Genomic DNA, 21,862 nt, shown 5'->3' with positions numbered 1-21,862 from the left:
AAAACACAATAGGAGAAAGAATATTAATCCATTTCAATTTTACATAAACATACACATGACATAAAACCTTAACCATATAAGTTTATTTTCGTGAACACTTAAAACCTCGTATCAATACAACCTCTTTCTTAGACTACCCACCTCTTTTATTTAGCATTTTATCCGAGGCGTCCAAAAAGGAATAAAAATAGGCTAGCCTCGAGGGATAAAACCTATAAACCTCTATACCTAGTTACCCAGGTCTTTTGATAAAGGAATTTGGCGCGAAAATATCCCTAACACGCGTGTAATCCCTGGTGAGATGAATTTGAGAGTAGGAATGATTCAAGCTACACTTATAAAGCGATCTGTGTTATGAGAACAAAATGATGCCTGATTTTATTTTACAGGCATCGTAGTGTAAGTATGTGGTAGGGTCAATCTGAGTTCTGCGTAGCTATCCCGATTGGAATTGAACCTAAGAGACTATTGTCTACAATCTAAGCTCACATGCAGCAAATGCAATGAGATTTTATTATTTGGTATAATTTTAATACTGAGATTTTCCGCGTTTAAATTCCCTCTGAATGATTGTTTGAGCCATCTATAGGTAGACCTAAACTTCGTAAGGACTTCTAAATAGATTGTCTCATTTCTACTCTTAGCAGTACAATTTATTCAGTGGAGGCTAGGTATACAAATACAAACAAACGTTATTGTCCTCCGATACAAACTGTAAGGTTGTATTTAGGTATCATTGCTGCGCAAACGCTCAAGCGGATGCTTAGTATTTGTATTTGCTATAGGCGGGAATTGAATAGGGTAAGGTAAGGTATTTAACTGATTTAATAGAAGGAGGAGGTTCTCAATTCGACCATGTTCTTTATAGACAACCAGGCACGCTATCTGTCTTTTGTTGAAATGCGCATGAAAATCCGTGCAGGAGTTTTTGAGTTTAGCGCGAATTACCACACAGAACAACGAGAGAGAAAGAAGGTGTTTTAGTCAACGAAATTACCTCATAAATAAATCAACGTTTTAATCGTTACAATATCAGCACAGGTTAATTTCCAACCCAATATTACTCAGATAGGTATTAACCAATACTTTTCCGATCAAAACAAAAGATAAGCTACTGGCAACATAATAACATTGTAATATTACACCTATGATAAAATCTAGCTTGAATACAACTTAATAATATACAATTTGATAGCTGAAATTATATGAGAGCACTTTAACATTGGAATATAGGCAGAATATTAATTTACAGTTGAGGCACTAAGCGATATTGAATGAGCCATGATTGAGTGGTATGGCTTGGAGTATGTAGTGAATGGAGAGCGAACTAGGAATTTATTGTTGTAGAAGGAATATAGGAAGGGTTAAAGTAGAATGATCCATTTAATGCTCGAGGCAGCCAAGCTTCTTAACAGAAATGTTATTGTGCTGCTGTATTCGCCTTTACGACAGTCAAAACATACGAACAAAGCACTTCTTCAACTAATGACGAAGTTATTTGACGAAAGTTGTGTGTTCCTAAAAGTTTTGTCATCGGTCTTTAAGCGTTCTATCAAACTCAAATTATGAGAAAATTATGTACTATGGCTACACTGTTGTATTTCTGCATTTATCGCAATCTTTGTATATTCCAGTGATTATATGAGATGTTTTAGTTAGCTTGATTAAAATTCAGCTCGAAATTGACATTTGCATTTAATAGGTAAGTAAGTTCTCTGTAAAATTATCTACTCCATGTTTCAAGCACATAATTTGCGGTCGCTCCCAACATTGCCATTACAGAGCCTCACTTACAAATATGACTTGAAACATCAAGTTTTACGTACACTTTAATGTGTTTTACTAAAGTGACTTGTAATTAATGAATTTTGTACAAGAAAATCTGATTATTCTGTAAAATATGTGTGGGGTAGGGGATATTTGGGCCGAATTAAACAGCTGATTCTTGAATAAAAACGTAGTTTTACTTTTATTTTCAACCTCAACGTCTTAGCTTAGCTCGTCTTCCATACGTCTTTTTTTCTCTCGTCCTTGTTTCCAATCCTTTCATCCTACAATCTTTAACATTACATTCTTGTCTCTTTCACACCCAATACGTCATCCCTTTCACTCTTACTTTATCATGCTTCACACCTATCATTCATCATTACACATTCCGTTTCACTCATCTTCCTATTACGTTCCTACAACTCGGCCATTCTGCTATCTGACTGCCCCCAGTCAGACCTAATCTGAAATACAAGGTAATTCCCTACACACCTTTGACTCTATACAATAAAAACAACTGGAAACTTGAAACCTTTCATACCTTTTACTTACAACAGTAAAAACTTAAGATTATCTTATCATTACAGGCTTACACTTACTTGTTATTTCAATTACAAACTCCTTACACCACTATAAAACTCTTTACCTTTTCAAATAACTTTAAATTTCACAGAACTACTCTTAAAATGATAACAAAATTTGAGAGTACACCACACTGTAGTGACTACACTTGGAATATAAAAAAAATAAACTGACTAACTCTAACCTTACAGAAGTTAAACTGCATTGTAAAACAAAAGTATCACTCAAACACTAGACATTTAGTAGGAACTTATTTCTTAATCAAACACAGACTGTTCTTCCTTAACAACTTACATCTAATGAAATTTACTAAAGTAAACTACACAGAGTACACACAACAAGTCTTAGTATCACATTGCATGTTTACAACTTTTATGAACATGATGTAATTTACACCTCATAATGACATACTAGGTCAAGGTCGATCATAGGGATACCCTAACCTACACAACAACTGGAAATCTTACCTAACCTACACCTGAAACAAATGAGACTATTCCACCTACTCACCTAGCTCAACAATATCACTGGACAATGGCCATGGCTTCATATAGTCAGCAGATGAGGATGTCAAACGAGGACCATCTGTCATATGATCTATCTTCTCAAGATCATAACGATCATTTCTTTTGACCTTCGTCACTCGATATGGACCCAAATATTTAGGCTTGAGCTTCAGACAAGGCCCAAATTGCGTCCTCCTTATAGCTACAATATCTCCTACAGCATATTTTGTACTTTCCTTCCTTTTTCTATTATAAGTCCTGCAATTTTCGTCCTGTACTCTTTGTATTTGTTCTTTCGCCTTAATCTTTAAGTTTTCTCTTTCTTCTATAAAATTATTTCTCTGTTCATTCTGGATTAATTCATAAATGTGTAAATCTTCCTTTGTCTTCATTTTCGTGCCAACCATTAGCTCAAATGGAGTGGTATCAATGCTTCTCTGATATGTGCTATTCAGTGCTCTCTGCACTCGACTGACCTGCTTATACCAATGAGATGGTTCTTCGATGCACAGTTTCGTTAAGACTGATATGATGATTCTATGGATACGCTCCACCTGTCCATTCCCTCTTGGCACGCCTGTGGTGATTGTGATGTGTTGAATATGCTCCTTATCACAATATTCCTTAAAGTCTTTGCTGGTAAATGCAGTACCTCTATCTGAAATCAACCGTGTGGGATTACCAAATGTTTGTTGGTGTATCATCAACTTGTCTATTGTCTCCTTACTTGTGGTGCTTTTCACTGGAAATAACCACACAAACTTGGTGAATGCGTCTACTACTGTTAAGATGTAATTGTACATTTTCCTTGTCTCTGAAAGAGGTCCAATATGATCACAGTGTATAGTATGCAAAGGTATACTGTCTTTGTCAATACTGTTTAAAAATCCTTCCTGTTTACCTTCTTTTTTAGTTGCCAGCAAACACGGTACGCATGACAACAAAAGTTCTTCAATTTTCTTATTAACGTTCTTTATGTAATAATCTTGCTCTATTAATTCTTTCATTTTCTCTTTCCAAAATGTCCCTTCTGATGAATTCTTCTTAATATGTCAAATTCTAAACTTTTAGGTATAACTAACCTTCTTTCTTGTCCTTTGTACAGTAAACCATCACTGTAAGAGTAGTCTTCAAATGGCTGTAGTTTTAAAATTTCTATAATCGCCTTCAAACCATCATCTAATAATTGTGCTTGCTTGACCTGTTCATGTAGACTCAACTCAATAGTACCAATAAAAGGATTCCTGCTTAAAGCATCTGCATGTTGCATTTTACTTCCTGGTCGATGCTCTATGACATAATCATACTCTTCTAACAGCATCACCCATCTGGCTACTCTAGTTGATAAATCCTTCTTATTTAAAGTTTTCTGGAAAGCTTGACAATCTGTTACAATTTTAAAATGATTACCAAATAAATAGTGCCTAAATTTCTTAACTCCCTCAATCACAGCTAATGCTTCCAGCTCATAGCTGCTATACTTCTTCTCAGCATCACTGGTCTTCCTACTGTAGTAATGTACAGGATGTAACTCACCTGAGTAATCTTTCTGGAGCAATATAGCACTATATGCTATTGCAGAGGCGTCTGTATGCAATTCTGTTTGTAACTGTGGATCGTAAATTCGTAACACAGGACTACTGGCTAATGCTTTCTTTAGAATGTTAAATGCACATCTATGTGTATCATTAAATTCAAACTGTGAGTCTTTTCTCAGTAAATCTGTTAACGGCTTGGCTATTAAAGCATAATCTTTGATATATTTTCGAAAGTATGACGTTAGTCCTATAAAACTATGAAGTTGCTTTAAAGTCTTAGGTTCTGGGTACCTGGTTACAGCGTCTGTCTTCTCCGAGGAAGGTTGCACTTTCCCGTCTTCTATAACATGACCTAGGTACTCTATTCTTCGACACAGTAGTTGGGCCTTCTTCCAATTGATTTGTAGACCATACTCTGATGCAACAGCTAGCACTTGCTTCAAGCGTTGCAATGCACGTATTATGCCGTCTTTCAACCACTCGGCTACCTGTTTCTCAACAAGTTGCTGCTCTGCCAACGAAATGCGTCTCGGTCGCTGGGCTATTGGGATGTCATCTTTAAGTACTATGCGTAATTCAATCGGTGCCTCCTTAATTTGCACGGGGTTATAACTCTTGACACATTCAATGACTTCTTGTTGCACCTGCTTATTCATGATGTTACCTAGAACATATTCCTTATGACTAACAACACACGAAATCTTTGACAACCACTTGTTCATGTTTGGAGCTATCAGAATAGAACCGTTGGACATGATCGTAAAAACATCTTTAAGAAACTCTTGACCCAATATAACACTATAAGGCATAGCATGTCTTGGAACAACATAAAATGTTACCTCGTACTCGTGTCCGTCTAACAATACACTAGCTTTGAACTTTTCTGTTGACACAATACTGCCTCCTAAACCTACAAGGTTTGTGGCGGTTTTCATACCCTGTGGAGACCCGAGCTGAGCGTAAAGTTCGGTACACATTAAGTTCAATTCACTACCAGAGTCAATTAACGCAGTTACTCCGCACTGATTAACAAATATCTTCTTGCAAGCATTTTCGAAACGAATTTGCGCCGGCGTCTTTTCCTCAACGTAAATATCCTTGAAGTTCGTATCGGTTCCTATCTGGTACGCCATCTTGTTGTTGCCACTTATGTTGGTACGTCCGATTGAGTTATCCAATGAGCTGTCATGGCTGCCACATTCGTCAGGTTTACCAACCTCGTAATCGCACGTAGTGAAGTCAGCCACGCACATCGCTCGGCGATCATCGGAAACTTTCGGTTTTCATTCCGCCGTTCACCATTCCTGTCACTCGTTCTTGAACGAACTGTTTCACCTTGTTGTTTACATTGCGTTGAGATATGCCCAAACTCGTTGCATTTGAAGCATTTCAGCCCCTTCTCTTTATTTGGACACTCTGATGACTGATGATTTCTCCCTCCACAGCTATAGCATCGTTTGTAACTCTGATAAGCAGCTTTATCACTATTACCTGGCTTGTTATTTCTGTTAGAACTTGCACACATCTTTTCCCTCATAACATCGTAAATTTTGATTTTTTCCTTAAGTTCAGAGTACGTTGTAGCGCCGTATAACACCATCTTGTTGACTTCCGAGTCGACTATGCCGTCAATAATGTATTTTATAGCGACATAATCAGGCATTTTTCCGCGCTTTCCCATCTCCTTCATTACCAGCATATAATCCAAGCACTTTTCATCTTTCTTCTTCTTCCTAGCCGCCATCATTTCGTGAATGGTTTTGCTGTCGATGGAATCAGGAAATTCTTTGAGTAATGCGGTCTTGAGGTCGTTCCAACTTTTGAATGGTTTTTCCGACTTTAACCACAGAGCTGCAGTACCAGTTAAAGATTTCCTGGCGACTATTAGCGTCTGCAATGGCGTCCATTGAAATATTTCTGAGTTTTCGTCGATGTCCTGCGCCCATCTAGCAGCAGAATGTGTCTTATCTTGGCCACTGAACTTGGAGACCAGATGGTCTGTACCAAATGCAGCCCAATCTCTGCAGAACGGTAGTTTGACCGCGTGGTCGTCTTCACTGTAGTCGGCTTGGCGACTTAGTCTGCGCCCTTCTTCGTCGCGTCCACCCATTTCGTCTTGTTTTGTCTGTGTAACTAGCGTTACCGTCTTCGGTTAGCGTCTTTCGTCGTATTTTGAAGCGAGATCGCCGGCCACCACACCGTCTTAGGTACAGGTTATCTCCGCTCCCGTCGTAACGTCGTATTTCGGCTCCAAAATAATACCCTATCCCGGACGAGCCCCCAAAAACATGTGGGGTAGGGGATATTTGGGCCGAATTAAACAGCTGATTCTTGAATAAAAACGTAGTTTTACTTTTATTTTCAACCTCAACGTCTTAGCTTAGCTCGTCTTCCATACGTCTTTTTTTCTCTCGTCCTTGTTTCCAATCCTTTCATCCTACAATCTTTAACATTACATTCTTGTCTCTTTCACACCCAATACGTCATCCCTTTCACTCTTACTTTATCATGCTTCACACCTATCATTCATCATTACACATTCCGTTTCACTCATCTTCCTATTACGTTCCTACATATGTATGTATTAGTAGAGTAATATATGGTTAGCTACTCGTGCGTTGTGTATATAAAAATGTAATCTTTCTTTGGGTGAAAAAGGTCATTGAACAGATATTGAAAAATTTAAAGGATAGTACGATATTGCCAATTTCTTAAAGGATTTTAAAAGATAATAAAGTCTTATCTATCTTAGTTTTAAAACAGCTGGGATTTATTTGTAAAACCCATTTTATAAAAACCATTTTATGGAAGCCATTTTCCTCATGTTTATTACAAATGAACAACAAAATCCCACAAATAGAATTCGCGAAAATAAAATAAAAATAAAATGCAAATCAAATTGGCAGATTATCTTCGTCAACCAATCAAGACGAACGTTCAATGTCTTTGAATCGCTAAGGGTGCGACTTATGTGAGCAAATCGCGGATGCGAAGCGATACGAAGCGAATTGACAAATTTACACTACGCAGTTTTGTGCTCGGGATTTTTTCATTCCGTCTTTTGTATGCACTGATTTGTTGCGAAGACAAAATTCTATGAAAGACTACGTAAAGTTGATATGGTGTGGCCCCATCATGAAGTTCACCACTTCAGGCTGCCCGCCCACGCCCCGCTAATTGTTTTTTTTAGGAGAAAAGTAGAACACACTGATAGCAATAGCGCAACGTACAAGTATTACGAAAAGTTAATCAGAAAATCATCGTAATACAAAAAATCGGCCCGATTACCTGTTTTACAAAAAGTTTAAAGTGAGCGGGCGTTAAAAGGAAATGACAGTTCGCATCGCGCCGCGCCCGCTTCGCTTTCGTATTCACATCGCTCATAGGACGCACCGTAAAACAAAAACATAAATACGAATAGCTGAAATTCTTTCACATTTTTCGATTTGATCTGATTACCCTACGGCCCGTTTTGGGAGCCTGCATCAAAATTGGATGAAGTTAGACGTTTGTTTCTTGTCTTGATATGATTTCGTCAATCTTGAATTCTTGATGTCAAAGGCCTCAGCTTTTAGAATTATGAATGTGATATGCTATTTATTATTTGGTAGTGACAAAATTACGGTGTTGCCGAGTTTTGTGAATGATCATCGTCGTAATTATAATAGCTGTACATAGTGTGAGTTTTGTTGTTAAGTTTTTATACTTGAATCAGTATTTTATCAATAAAACTTATTCACATCAAAATAATCAGCTTAATCGAGTTGGATAAAGACACTACCTATAAAGGGACAAGATTTTTTGCGAACAATGCCCGAAAAAGTTCCTGAATAAATTAGATCTTGTGTTCCCTTTTGAACTTGTATTAAATCACTATCATAGTGATAACCAAATTAAAGAGCATAAACTCTAGGTGCTCCTTTAGTCCTCAACCTCTTCATTACCTAATTCAAAACAAGTTCCAAAACAAAAACAAATCGTAATACAAAACGCCAATTTCAGCCAATCACAGCGCGGCTTTCAAATAAATTCATTGAACACGACAAAGCTTTCATGATTACGTTCAATTCTACCACAGCTTATAATAAACTGAAGCCAATCTCTTTGAGAACGAACTCCTTATCTGCTCCATCTATCTGGCGAAGTTTTGAAGAGGTTTTATACTTGTTTATGGTATGTGTTTATGGTTTTGGATCTCCTTGGTTTGAGTATATGGTGATGAGTTTTGCTGGGGAATTTAGATGAGTATAGATACATCATCTCCCGAGCCTTTTTTCCCAACAATGTTGGGGTCGGCTTCCAGTCTAACTGGATGCAGCTGAGTATCAGTGCTTTACAAGGAGCGACTGCCCTATCTGACGACCTCAACCTAGTTACCCGGGCAACTGGGTAGACTGGTGTCAGACTTACTGGCTTCTGACTATCCTTTACTACTTAAGATGTGTACACATGTTATAGATAATTTGAGAAAATATCGTTAAATATTGTACGAGTAAAATTCAGCCACATTCAGCTAATCGATTGCAGGAATCCTAATACAGCTATTGCAAAATGTCGGATATTCAAAAATGTTCATTGCGCTGGAAAATCCGTCTACTAGTCGGATTTAACATTCACAGCGAATATTTTGTATTGATGTATGTAAAAGCTCGCTGAAATTCGCTAAACTGCGCTAATTTTATTCACACTGTTTGTGTTTCTATAACAGGTCTATCCATAATTTTAGGATTAAAGCTAATGTTGAAATTCAATCTCTAATCGCAAAACAGCGAATAGATAGGTTATAGAAATCAACCGTCTAAGAATTCGAAATTCAAACGGTAAAACTTACCAATCTCTTCAAAGAATCTTACCAGCCAGCTACTCAACAAATATTTACCAAAAAGGTTTAAACATAGGTAGAACAGTTTCTTTTTTCACGTACTTTCATGTAAAACGGAATGTATATTTTCACGAGCCAATCAACACGGCAAACATGAGGACCAGAGCAAATATTTTTATTTATGTAACCGCGGCCGGTGGGAGTATACACCACGATTCCCAGGGTAACTGCTTCGAAAATGTTGTGAACACACCGTGGAAATATGTATGAATATTATTTGTTAAGCAAATAGTAGGTAATATTATTTTATAACAAAATATAAGTACTGTGTTAGCAACTGCATATTTATTTGCAGGTTAGCTTTCCGCGTCCTGTGGGAACTGCTTTATGTATCCAGATAAAAAGTAGCCTATAGCCTTTCTCGATAAAGGCAAGGAGTTCTAATAAACAAACTCATTGTTACTGATAATCTTAGCGTTCCAATAAACAAGCTGACTCTTCAGCTTAATAGTGTTAGTAGGTACTTATATATTTCAGAATTATGTACAAAAGTTATTTTTTAGGCATTTAACATGTAAAAATCTTACCTATATTAAATTTGAAACATGTACTTATGTATCTTTCTATTAAATTACATATACAATAATACATAGGTACCCTTAACTTCCTTTCATTAAATAAAACGTCAAAGCCACATCTTTACCTAGTCCGTGAGCAAACTGGAGATTGCGGTTCAAGTTTTACAGCAAGGACCGGTTAAAAATTGGTTCCGTGCTCGGTTTAAATCTGAGTAAGTACTTCAAAAGATGGAGTGAAGTGCAAATTACTCTACAAGGGTTTGAGTTTTCAATCAAGTTTAAAAATAATATTTAAATATTTTCCGTTTGATGGAACAGTTACTTAGGTGCTTGTAATAGGGAATCGATTACTATTTTCAATTAAATTGTTATTCGATTAAGTTAATAGAATTGATATTCTCGACAGTGTTCTAATCTCTCAAAAACTACAAGTAATTTAGGTAGGTAGGTAGATAGGTTTTAAAATTGCTACTGAATTTGAATGATGAATTTGTTAAATGTAATACGGCTGGTATTGGTTTTTTATGGTTATAATAAGTTTATTGTTGGTGTTGAAGCTATCAAATTCCCAGATTTAAAAAGTGTTGATTTTAACAAAACTTCCAATGATCGTGAATTTTTTTTGTTGAATTAAATGGAATGAAGCTGGATCTTACTGTAGCAGCTTCACTACAAGACAAAGAAAATCTTCTGTCTATCGTCCTATATTCTACTTCAACATAGACATGTCAGTGAGTATCGAGTCTATGCCGGTTCTATTTCCTCAGCCTCCGAGAGGAAGTTGCCAGTTTCCTCGACGCACTGTCTCGACCTTGTGAGGGTTTATCTATTCTGTTCATGTTGATATGAGGTCTTAAGACTTTGTTTATGTAGTTTCTTCCACGAAGGTTCGTTGCGTCTTGAATTCGCCTTATACACCTAGTTCAATATTTTGCGGAGACATTAAAATATGTTAAACCTGCACAGACACTAAAATATTTAACCTATGTTTTTCAAACTTACTCGTGAGTTCTAAAGGTGCGTTTTGAAGGTCAATCGCCCGCTGTAGTACTACTGCACTGGTTTGTATGTATTTACACGAAACCGTTTTGGATTGAAGCGTCAGTATACTGTATACGTGCAGTCGTTCTGAAATATATGTATACATATCTTTTTCATTTATTGGCAATAGCCTGATATGATGATTTAGAACTAAGTGTGAGATATGTACTGAATACCTCGTCTGTTAACCCTATTTACTTACAAAAGGCGTTTGAAGAAGCGTTGAAGCACGCTATAAGTTATAAAATCCTACTCCACAACGCTCTGTAGTGTAACAAAAAAATATACAACGGCAATTTCAGAGTTATAAACATAAAGGCACAGAAATACGTCTTCACTGCGTACAATGCCGTATTTCAAGACTTCATACTTAGCTACGTTTTTTTCATATTTACGACTTATATAGTACCTGCAGACTGAAGACTACTACTGAAGACTAGCAATCGGCAGAAAGTCGACCTAAAAGTTGTTTTTTTTTTTAATTATTAAGAAAATCTTTAAGCCATTCAAAGTTTTCAGTCGGTCTTATACCGGCTAAATACCTGATCGTTGTAATAAGCGTTCTCTCTATCTCCATACTGATTTATGAGTCGAAACGAACTATCGGCCGACTAAAAGTTGGTAATGTGCAAGAGTTTCCTTTTATTCTTTTTTTCCTACCCCTAGAATACTTGCGTACATCATAACGAATTTAAAACATTTCTCAACATGTTCCGGCAAGCGTAACAAAAACGTTGAAAGTTAAAATAATTTATTCCAATCTTGTATTTTTGCGTTCTTACATTAGGTACTTTATTATTTTGTGAAGAATGTGCGTCTGGGGTTTTGAGATGTTTTTTTGTTTCTTTATGCGTTTGTATTGTGAAGAGGGATTGGTGTAGAAATGTCTTTAGGGTTTTGGTAAGATGTGAAGATTGTTATATCGCCAATCGACTCAGTTTTAGATTAGTAAGTCATCATCCTCCGAGCCTTTTTTCCCAACTATGTTGGGGTCGGCTTCCAGTCTAACCGGATGTAGCTGAGTACCAGTGCTTTACAAGGAGCGACTGCCCTATCTGACCTCCTCAACCCAGTTACCCGGGCAACCCAATACCCCTTGATTAGACTGGTTTTGGATTAGTAAGTAGCAGTATTTTATACCTACATAGGTGGACTTATATTTTTATTATTTTATTCATAGTCGTATACGATTATACTCTTTGTTAAACTAGTCATTATTACTATAACTATACCTAAATCAATCAAACAAACTTTTCGATACAAAAGGACATTACATTAAGTTTGAAACAGATGGCGCTGTAAAGCGGTAATGAGCTAAACTATCCGCAATCCATCATGGCGACAAGTTCTCTCGTTAGTTTGTACTCGCAGCTGCGAAACAGTTTCTAGAAAAATCTTTGTATTTTGATAGCAAAGTTGCCTCGTTTGTACGATTTTAAAGTTAAGCTGTTGTTTTTGAAAAGTTAGTTTGTGATAAATTACAGATGGCTTCCTACTATTAATTGGTTGGAGATTAAAATTAAATCTATCAATATGCACACCTACTATTCTTCTAGCTGTTTCACCAGCGTCATTTGAAAGATTTTTCAGTTGGTTCTTTCGTAGCGTTTGGAGTACAACGGTCAAAAATGTTTCCTGTTTTTAAATTAATATAGGTACCCCTATAGATACATATGATTTGGTCAAAGACATCTTAGAAAGGACACCAGCTAGAGGAGTTTCTATTCATATATTTACCCATAACACCGCCCTAACACGCCATACAGCTAAGCATTAGTACCTACCTACCTAATAAAAATCTATCAAAAACGTTTATTTAATTTACACTATCAGCCCACTCAATTCTCACACCACTACTTACCAGGAATAAATAAAACATGCGTCACTATACCAGTCCCTTTTAGGGACTTAACGACAATTCACGTAACCCTTGCGTGCCAATGTAAATGAAGGAAAACCCTTAAACGCACCCTGCTAATTATTTAATCAATTGGATATAGCCATTAACTAGAAACAGTAGCGGGTTAAGCCGGTACTAAACATTTTTTAACCGACTTACAAAAAGGACGTTCTCAGTTTGAACTGCATGTATGTTTCTCTGTGTGCGATTATCTCACGTTTGATGCCCTTTTCAGGTACATTACGGAAAATGGTCTAATTTTCAAAGAAAACATTTTTAATATAGTGTATTTGGTCATCTATCTTCCATCAAAGAGAGAAATAAGCGACTGTAGAACACTGGGTGTAAGGTTTGATCCCCATTCCGTACAGATCGTCTCGAAGTCGAGTCTGGAACTCGGTGGTATACATGCGCCTCGGAGAGCACATAAAGTGTTTCTTAGGTTTCCCTCCTGCCATGTCAGATAGCTGTCCCACATAACATGATAAGTAAAACAACCCCCCATATACATATATCTCAACCGTATAGATAAATTCTCAACCCCAAAAACGCTGGCTTTAATTTAAACAACCATCTGAATGAACATACCAATTAGCAAGGAACAATTTCTTCATATACCACCAAGGATTACACTGTAGGCTCGGCTAATTAATGTAACGATCGCAGATAGCAGCCAGATGGATTTATATATCCGACAGTGAGTGAGTAATGTGTGAGATAGACGATAGGGTTCTGATGGCGGATGAATGATTTGAAGTGAGGAATGGGTTGTGCCCATCTGTCTATACAGTTACAGCCTTTTTATCGTACCACTGCTGGGCACAGGCCTCCTCTCTGATGGAGAAGGAGTGAGCATTAATGCTCTATATACTCGTGTATTTAATTATACTAGGTATATGTACTTATGTTATCTATGAAAAATGAGAACGATTGATTACTTAATAAAACTCAAATTAATTACAGTAGACTTTCAATCAACTGTGTGTACTTTTGGCAAAACTTTTTCATGAAAAGAGGCCCCAATATTAGGTATGTCTGGTATCTTAAACAACATCATAAAGAGAAAAATGTATTCCATTTTCAAATAGAAAACGAACAAAGAAGAAACAAAGTTTAAAAATAGAACGCTGTCAAAACATCTGGAGATGAAAAAGAAATAATAAGATTAAGAGGTCATTCCGGCTATACCATTAACAATAGAAATAAAACCTTAAAACTTGAAACCTTAAAGTATAAAGCGAGCAGTGTAAGTAAAGCTTTATTATTACGACTGGCTATAAAATGGGTAGGCAGAGGCATTGACTACCTATAGCTATGTAGAAGTGAGTAATTTGTGCTATGGCGTTATTTGCAAGAAGAGTAGAGGATAATAGACATAAATAGGTTTAGAGATGCTTCAGGTTGTTTTGTTATATTTTTTTTTGTTTCTTGGATTTTCAAGATGAGGAGTGAGGTTATATCATTGAGATCATCCTGGGAGAACTTTCTGGAACTTTGTCCTTTCTCTGGCTCTAGAATATCTACGTTACAAAAAAAATTCAGTTTCGCATGTAAGGAATTTTTTTTTTTTTTATGACATAGAAATGACGTTTTGCAATTCATAATCCTTTTACCTAAACCTAAATTCAGATTCAAAACACAGTCATTTGAATCATTAGATATGACCCGGGCGTGATGTCGAAAACGCCCTCAGGGACCCGGGTACCCTTATCCGGGACGCTAACCATCACGTGGTTCTGTATTACATGATAACCGGACCTTGAGGAACAAATTCAATTTAAAACCGTTCTGTTTTAATAAAAACATGGCGGTTACCATTTGTGTTTAGATGTTCACATTTTTGGTTTGAGTTTTCATTCTGTTTGTTAATAAAGGGATCTTTCGTTACAGTTGTTGTAACACATTTATCTTAATATTTTTATTTAAAAGTGAGTGATGTTTCGAAAGACATTATTTAATGATTCATTACCATCACATCATTGGTAAGTATTTGATCATGCTGAAAAAGGCGCCAGGAGTATTCCATCATTATTAGCCTTATCATAATCCTACTGCAGGCCACAGGAGTCTTCTCGTACAGAAGGAAAGAGCGTAGCGCAAGGCGTTGAAAGTCCAGGTTTCCTCAAGATTTGTTCCTTGAGACACCCACACTCGAATTCTTCAAAATAAGATTATTTGGTTCGTACATTTTGAGAATCGTGAAGGAGCCTTATTTTGACGTTGAGAATAGGACCTCATTTCTGAGGAGTAAAGTTATTTGTCAAAATCTAGTATTTCGATAAATTCCAATACTGTCTTCCAAAGGGCATAGCAGACACCCTTGCTTCGACATACTTAGTCATTAAGTAAGTCTTTTTCTCTTATTCATTGGTGATAGTGCAAATCCATGTATAAGCCACATTGCAGAACTTAGCCAAACAAAAAATATCTAGACCGAATCATTATTAACTAGATTTCATTCTGTATTATAAGCTTAGACTGATATTTTATTTCTAGATATTAAATACTGAGACTAAAAGTGAATAAATGTTTTTCTTTGTTTAATATAAGTATTTGTGCTTATTTTTATTCGCATTTGACTTTATAAGAGTTTCTTAGAGTTACTTAATTTAACAAAATGTGAACGTTTATTTTTGGTAATGTGTTTTTATTCGTTGTCACGGTTCAGGCTCTGAACTTATGTAATTGATAATTTGAACCCTTAGAAGAGAAAAAATAAATTAAAAACGGAAAAAAAGAAAATATATTTTTTGTGTAGCTTGAGTTAACTAAACATGAGCTACAGCTGGGTGAATTGAACTCGACATAAGCCTGCTAAAATATATACCTAAGTATAGCCTAATATAATGGATGGATCTAGACTTAGAGGAATAGGACCAAACAAACGATGGATGGATTCCGGGTAAAACTGGCTGGAAATAATGCCGACTCATCATCACGTCAGACAAAGAAGTATGGAATGGTATGAACCTTTCGTAACTAATTTTAAACAAAAAACAAATACAAACTTATCTATTAACTACAAACGAAAAAAACAAGATTATTTTGTTCACCCACCCGTCTTACTGACAGCCGTCATTCTCTCGCCTAGTAATTACGTTCTTGACAAATTAATTATCACAGTACCTACATTGCAAAGATAAATTGTTTTTTTTTTCTTTCTTTCTTTCTTTCTTTTGAGCTGGGTTTTAGCTAGCGATGTTGTGTGTAAGGAGATTAATCGGTCCATTACGGCTGAATTGAGGGGAAAGTAGACAAAACTTGGTGACATTTGGGTACTTTTTTTTGGTAATTTTTCTCGTGTCCTTTTTAATTGAACTGGACTGTAGGAAAATATTTTGTTGATTCGGAGTTTCTTATAGTTGTAGGAAAACTTGACTCAAAATGATATAACGTTAAATTCAGTGCATAAGAACTGCTTCAAAGATTACTCAAATTCAAAATCATTTATTAAAACTTGGCTGCAAAATAGTTCTTTTTGAAAGTCAAAATCTACAAAAAATTACAGCCCCCAAAACACCCACCCTTCACCACTTCCTACCTTTTGATGAAAATATATTCGACGTTATCTTTAATTTGTCGATCGAAAAAAATCGACAATCATCGAAAATTCTAGATAAAAGGGTAATTACATATTATTAGGTAAGTGTCGGTTTCAATATACCTACTTATTTGTAAGAAAATTGGGCGTTCGCGTTCCTACGGCCTCTGACCCTGATTCTCATGTGTGGCTTCAAAAAATGAAAATGTGTTGTTGATTGGTTCCTATATAACAACAGAAACCTATACATATTATATTGCTTGCTTGTGATTTATCGTAAATAAGTGTTTTTTATCAAATCTTGATACAAGTTAGAATAAAATAAAATATTTTATTAAATTCTACTACTTTAGGTGTCTAAAAAGATAATGAAGATTTAAAAAATCCTCTTTAAAGCCTAACTCTTTTCAAGTTGTTTTTAAACGATTTAAAATTCTGACTGGATAATATTTTTAGTCATTATCAAGGTTTAATAAATCAATATTTTTAGACGTTTGACAGACATGAGAATTAGTGGAAAGGATTAAAGTAGACTTTTCATTAAATTTGACGAAACGTTTTGCACGAGGGTGCGTTTAGACCAAACGAATAAGAAATTAGAGCTTTCTTGATATTTTAGGATTATAATAGAATCTTTGAGCCTATATCCACTAACATTCCATGGGTGCTATTCCGTACACCCTGTTAAGTGTCGCTTATAGCTTTCCTCGATGAAGTGTGCTATCTTACCTTTAGAGATTTTTTAAAATCGGTGCAGTAGTTCGTGAGATTATGGCGTTTAAGCGTACAAACAAAAGAAACAAGGTTTGTATAACAGAGACCTCAGAATTTCGGCTTCATATTGCATTTTCAAGTTTTATAAGACAACAAAGTATAAATTGAGTTTCCAAATCTTATAACAATTTGTTATGATTTTGTGGGAAAAGCTTTTTACTTGTTTTCTTCAGGTAATTCCAGCTTTTTAGGTTACGTCATAAGAGTAATGAAATTTAAGGACCTTCTTTTAGTCGTTTCACCGTGTTATAGGTTTTCAGCTGCCTTCATCCTTACCAAACTTCTAAACCCTAACTTAGTTCTCGTAAAAACGCTTGAAAACCACTTATGGTACATACTATACTACGGTACCTACGAACTTACATATTTACTTATAGAAGAACCAAATAAGAATAGAATCACCTGCCTAGCTTTTTCCAACTTTTTGGGTCAGCTTCCAGTCTAAGCGGATGCAGCTGAGTACCTGTGTTTTATATAAAACAAATGCCTGACAAGTTGAGATTGGTTGTCAGACTTTTTGGTTTCTAATTAGTGTTTAACGTGCCTTCCTAAACGAAGAATATAAGAATAGAATAGAGAAAATAATAATCGTACATAGTTATCAGACAATAAAAATAAGATACAAAATGCTGCTAATTATTATAATTGTTATTGTATAATAAATCTTGCATTTTATATTTAGCTTAAATTCATAATTTCCAATAGCCAATTCTATAAATCTGTATGTCAGTGTTGTGCTCTCCTTTAAGTGACAAATTCACTCTAGATTTATGTACCTATTAGTATGTGTAAGAATTACCCATAAATGTATGTGAATAAGTCGTTGGTGTGCCAGAAATAAATAAATAAACATATTCCCATAAACAGCAACCCTTTTCTATAAATAGTAACATCGTCACCGACATAACTGATCCTTGGCATTGTCCAGATGGCTGAACTCTGAAACACATCGGACACCCAGACTGACATGCACATCTACCAGATAAACTGTAGCATTTCTCTCACGATGCTGTCGCGTTTTTCTTACCGTTCCGGTCATTTGTTTGTGAATAGAGTTGTGGATATGTGTTGACATGTCATTTGTTTATCTTCCTCTGTGATTTTCTTTTGTTTTTGATGGAAAATTTTGGTGCTATTTTACTGTGATGTAAATAGGTCTTGCAAAACTCTTTTATGCCTTTTGTACTGATTCCTGAAAATGGCTTTTAGGCAGCGATTCGCAGAACGTTCCGTATGGATAAAAAATATTAAAGAGTCCGATATCCTTACGTGAGGATTTAAATAAATAAATAAAAAAGATTGGCGATAGATGTATGTGATAAAAGGAATGAAGTTGTGAGAAAGGTTAGTTCAAAACAATCGATGACCTATGTAAAAGACGTTAGACGATGCAATTATATCTTTCGGATTTTCGTTAATGAATCATTTATCATTTCAGACACCTTCTTTCATAACCACCCAGATCCTTCATTTATTTTCAGAATTCGATATTATTGTAAAAAAATGAGGTTTAAAAAACATACAAACTTGCACCATGCAATATTACAGCTATTTGCTAAACAAACGGGGGTAATCTGTTCCGAGAAGTAAAGAAAGGCTTGGCTTCGAGTGTTCCACAAAATGGTTATTCATCCCTTGAGTAAATGTCAACTGTAGGACGTGGCCTATCGTGGAGTAAGAATGTTATTTTTAAACCTATTAACGTACCTCTATTGATTTCGGCTCGTTTGATTCTGTTGGGCTATGATAGCCTAGTATCGAAATTTGGCAATCCAATGTGGATATTGATGAACTTTTCAGTCGAATGCAAATACTTACATATTTTACTAACAGAGGTTTTTTTTTTAAATAAGCAGGTATGTATAAATACTAAGAGAAGACTGGCAAGAGTATTTTGTAAATGTTATGGTGATGAATATCACTTACTTATTATGCCTGTTATTTATATGCAAAAGTTCTTTTTGTATATGAATGGTTTAATATTGGCATTGAAACGTCAGACAAGAAAATATAAGGTGATAAAATACAAATTATTTAATTAGAGAACAACAAACTTTCCTGATAATACGTCTGAACGCCATAGTACATTTTTCAAATCTGCTATATTTGATTAATCTATGTCCTTTTAGCCATTACGCATGCACTGTCGCTTTGGTAAGTTTTTGCGCCACCTCAATCGTTTTCGACATTTTTACGAGCGAACCCCCAAGCGAACGATAAACTGGGAATTTGTTCGATTTTGAGTTTTATTTATCTTGAGTTTGAATTTGATTGATTGCTCTTTCGTGGTTTGATGTAAGTTTGTTGTTGAGAATTTGATAGCTAAAAGGGAAATCATGGGAAGTAATTTTATTGATAAACAGCGAGAATTTGAAAGAAGAGCCTTGGGATAATTTAGCAAGTTAATATCTTAAGGCGAGGAAGTGGTCAACAATAATTCCATAACCGGCACGCGCATCTAAGGCGCCAAAAGGGGTCGGAGCGTCTGAGCGGGGCGAGGATAACAATACGCGCGCTAGCTTATAACTAAAAGTCGTAAGCGACAAAATGGTTTTGTAATTTTAATATTTAGAAATGATAATTTAATAAAAATTCCTACTACCATTTTAAAGAGTATGTATATACTCAACTACTAAAAAAGTTAAGAGGCTTAAATCGGTCCCGTTTGCCCATAATATGTGAATCTCTTTTTAAAAAGAGGTATGTTTGATATATTTTTCTCTGTTATAAAAGTTACCTAATCATGTTTCTACAACTAACAAAATAAGGCTTATATCATGAACTTTCAGGTAACCAAGTTGTATTTTGATTCGTTTTGTATTTACTGAGAAAAATTGACATCCTTGGCGCCAAAAATTCCAATTCGTCCTCTTAAATCTGCAGCGTGAAAGCTTAAAGATAAAAATAAATATAGTTTTGGTAAGCTTCCACGTCCTGTGGTAACAATTTTTTGCACCTGCACGAAATGAAGTGGCCTTTCTCGGTATAGGCTATCTAACAATTATAGTAAAGCACCAAATCGGGTATTGTTAAGATTTAACGCAAGGTTTTTTTGTCTTCATAACTAAAAATGAAATTATCGTGCCAAATGACTACAGTCAAGTTCAGAAACTTTTACATTTAATGAGCCACAAACAAACGTTACCGCGTTGGCATCGTTTCGCGGTTTTCGTTACACGATCATACATTTCGGTGAGCCGCTAATATGTAACTGTTTTACTGCAGAGGTTCAATGATAAACGATTAACCTCATTAGTGACAGTTTTTTTAAACAAGAATTTAATGGGATTTTTTCATGGTATGTGGTATGAAAAAAGCCTATTTGTTAATCTAGGCCCTAGATTAACACATATATTCCTAGATTCTAGGGTATCTACATTCCACCAATTTCAACCAAATCGGTCCAGCCGTTTTTGCGTGAAAGAATAACAAACATATGTACATCCATACATTTTCTCAAACTTTCACATTTATAATATTAGTAGGAAATATTAGAAGGATATTAGAAGGATTTATAATATTAGTCGGTTATAATATTAGTATGACTATTTCGCTGGAATGGTGTATAATCATCAAAATCTTAACCTTAGTAAACTTCTAATCTTTGAGGTAAGTACATGCTTCAGGAGTTTATAAACAATTTAGTTATAAATACTGGAGTCTTGTACTGTGTCTTGTAAGTAAAACTATCTAATTCTAACGTATCTGTGTGTTAAATACTGATTTGAAAAAGTATTTCAGTGTCAGAGAGCGAAAGCGAACGTGAGCGAAGTAGTTATCACGCATTTCCTTTTAAAAAGTTAAAAGAGGTAATCCAAACATCAGAAAGAAATCTTTATCCCCTCCTCCACAGATTTACGAAAAAACAAAAAACGAGAAAGATAATCTGCTTAAATCCCGTTTTCCGTGATTGGTGTAATCTGTAACCCACTGAGAGGATTTCGGGGCGGACGTGACGAAGTTAGTTTATTTGTCATTGTCACCCCAGGTGGTAGCGATTGACGTCAATAACGTATTGATCAAGGAATTGGCGGTAATGTTACCTTATAGATACGTAAGTATAGTATGTTGGTTCGTTCTATGTTAGAAAACTGGATGCGGCGCTGGAGACGCAAAAACAAGAAACAGTCGATCTCTTTTGAAGTGCCTCTTCAGCCTATTTGACGTGGTGCGGTACGGCGTACATAGGTAGGTACATCCTTGAATTCGCTTTGGATCGCTTTGCATTCGCCTTGCGTTGATTCGCCCACGCGGGAAACCCTTCGCAGTTGTTTCTAGCCGTGCATCCCGTGTACCTATTGCTTAAATCGGTTCCAAGTGTCATCAAAATCCGTTCAATCGTTTGCACTTGAAGAAGTAACAAACACACACACAAACTTTTGCCTTTAGTAGGTATAATATTTGTTATAATTTTACTCAACCTCTACAGCTTCACGCCTGAACGCACGCAGGTTTTAACGAAACGAAAATGAACAAAACATTTAAATGAAAATAATCAAAAGCTGCCAATTACGAGTAACAGTTAATTAATGGTTATTTGAAACCCTTTGGCGGCCCGAGATTTCTTAATTGGGTGTTTGGCTTCGTATTTTTTTTGCTCTGGTAACTCCTTCATTGCTTTTTGTGCGTCTGAAAATGTAATTATTGTCTTGGATGCAGAAGATTTCTCAAGTTTTGCTCTTTTTCTCTCTCTCATTTTTTTTTAAAAAGGTCTTTTGAATGTAGCATACATGCATACTATTTATATAGGTTTTTACTTTATTTCACCCTCGACTTGTTCGCGAGAAAATGTTTGGCTATATCATAGCAGTTT

The 21,862-nt window shown here is 35.7% G+C and overlaps 2 protein-coding genes across 2 annotated transcripts; both read right to left on the bottom strand.

Annotated features, from left to right (window-relative positions):
* Window positions 1–2,851: 2,851 nt before the first annotated feature.
* Window positions 2,852–5,526, bottom strand: LOC135117217 (uncharacterized). Its single transcript, XM_064035819.1, has 3 exons — window positions 3,938–5,526; window positions 3,583–3,731; window positions 2,852–3,513 (listed from the first exon to the last, which is right to left on the bottom strand). Exons 1-3 carry the CDS (start codon window positions 5,524–5,526, stop codon window positions 2,852–2,854), a joined length of 2,400 nt encoding a protein of 799 aa, XP_063891889.1.
* A 10-nt stretch (window positions 5,527–5,536) lies between these two features.
* On the bottom strand, window positions 5,537–6,960 carry LOC126055577 (uncharacterized). Its single transcript, XM_049845423.2, has one exon. The coding sequence runs from the start codon at window positions 6,501–6,503 to the stop codon at window positions 5,541–5,543; it is 963 nt and encodes a 320-aa protein (XP_049701380.2). The 5' UTR covers window positions 6,504–6,960; the 3' UTR covers window positions 5,537–5,540.
* Window positions 6,961–21,862: the final 14,902 nt, after the last annotated feature.

The sequence above is a fragment of the Helicoverpa armigera genome, chromosome 8 (genome assembly GCF_030705265.1).
Source record: "Helicoverpa armigera isolate CAAS_96S chromosome 8, ASM3070526v1, whole genome shotgun sequence".
Classification (NCBI taxonomy): domain Eukaryota; kingdom Metazoa; phylum Arthropoda; class Insecta; order Lepidoptera; family Noctuidae; genus Helicoverpa; species Helicoverpa armigera.
This window is presented reverse-complemented; position numbering and strand designations above follow the sequence as displayed.

Excerpts from the sequence above, each read along its gene's own strand:
- LOC126055577 (XM_049845423.2), bottom strand. The coding sequence starts at position 6,503 with ATGGGTGGACGCGACGAAGAAGGGCGCAGACTAAGTCGCCAAGCCGAC.
- LOC135117217 (XM_064035819.1), bottom strand. The coding sequence starts at position 5,526 with ATGGCGTACCAGATAGGAACCGATACGAACTTCAAGGATATTTACGTT. Across the intron at positions 3,732-3,937 it reads TACAAAGGACAAGAAAGAAG|TATTGACAAAGACAGTATAC; the intron begins GTTAGTTATACC and ends ATTTTTAAACAG. Across the intron at positions 3,514-3,582 it reads TCCAGTGAAAAGCACCACAA|ATAGAGGTACTGCATTTACC; the intron begins GTAAGGAGACAA and ends GGTTGATTTCAG.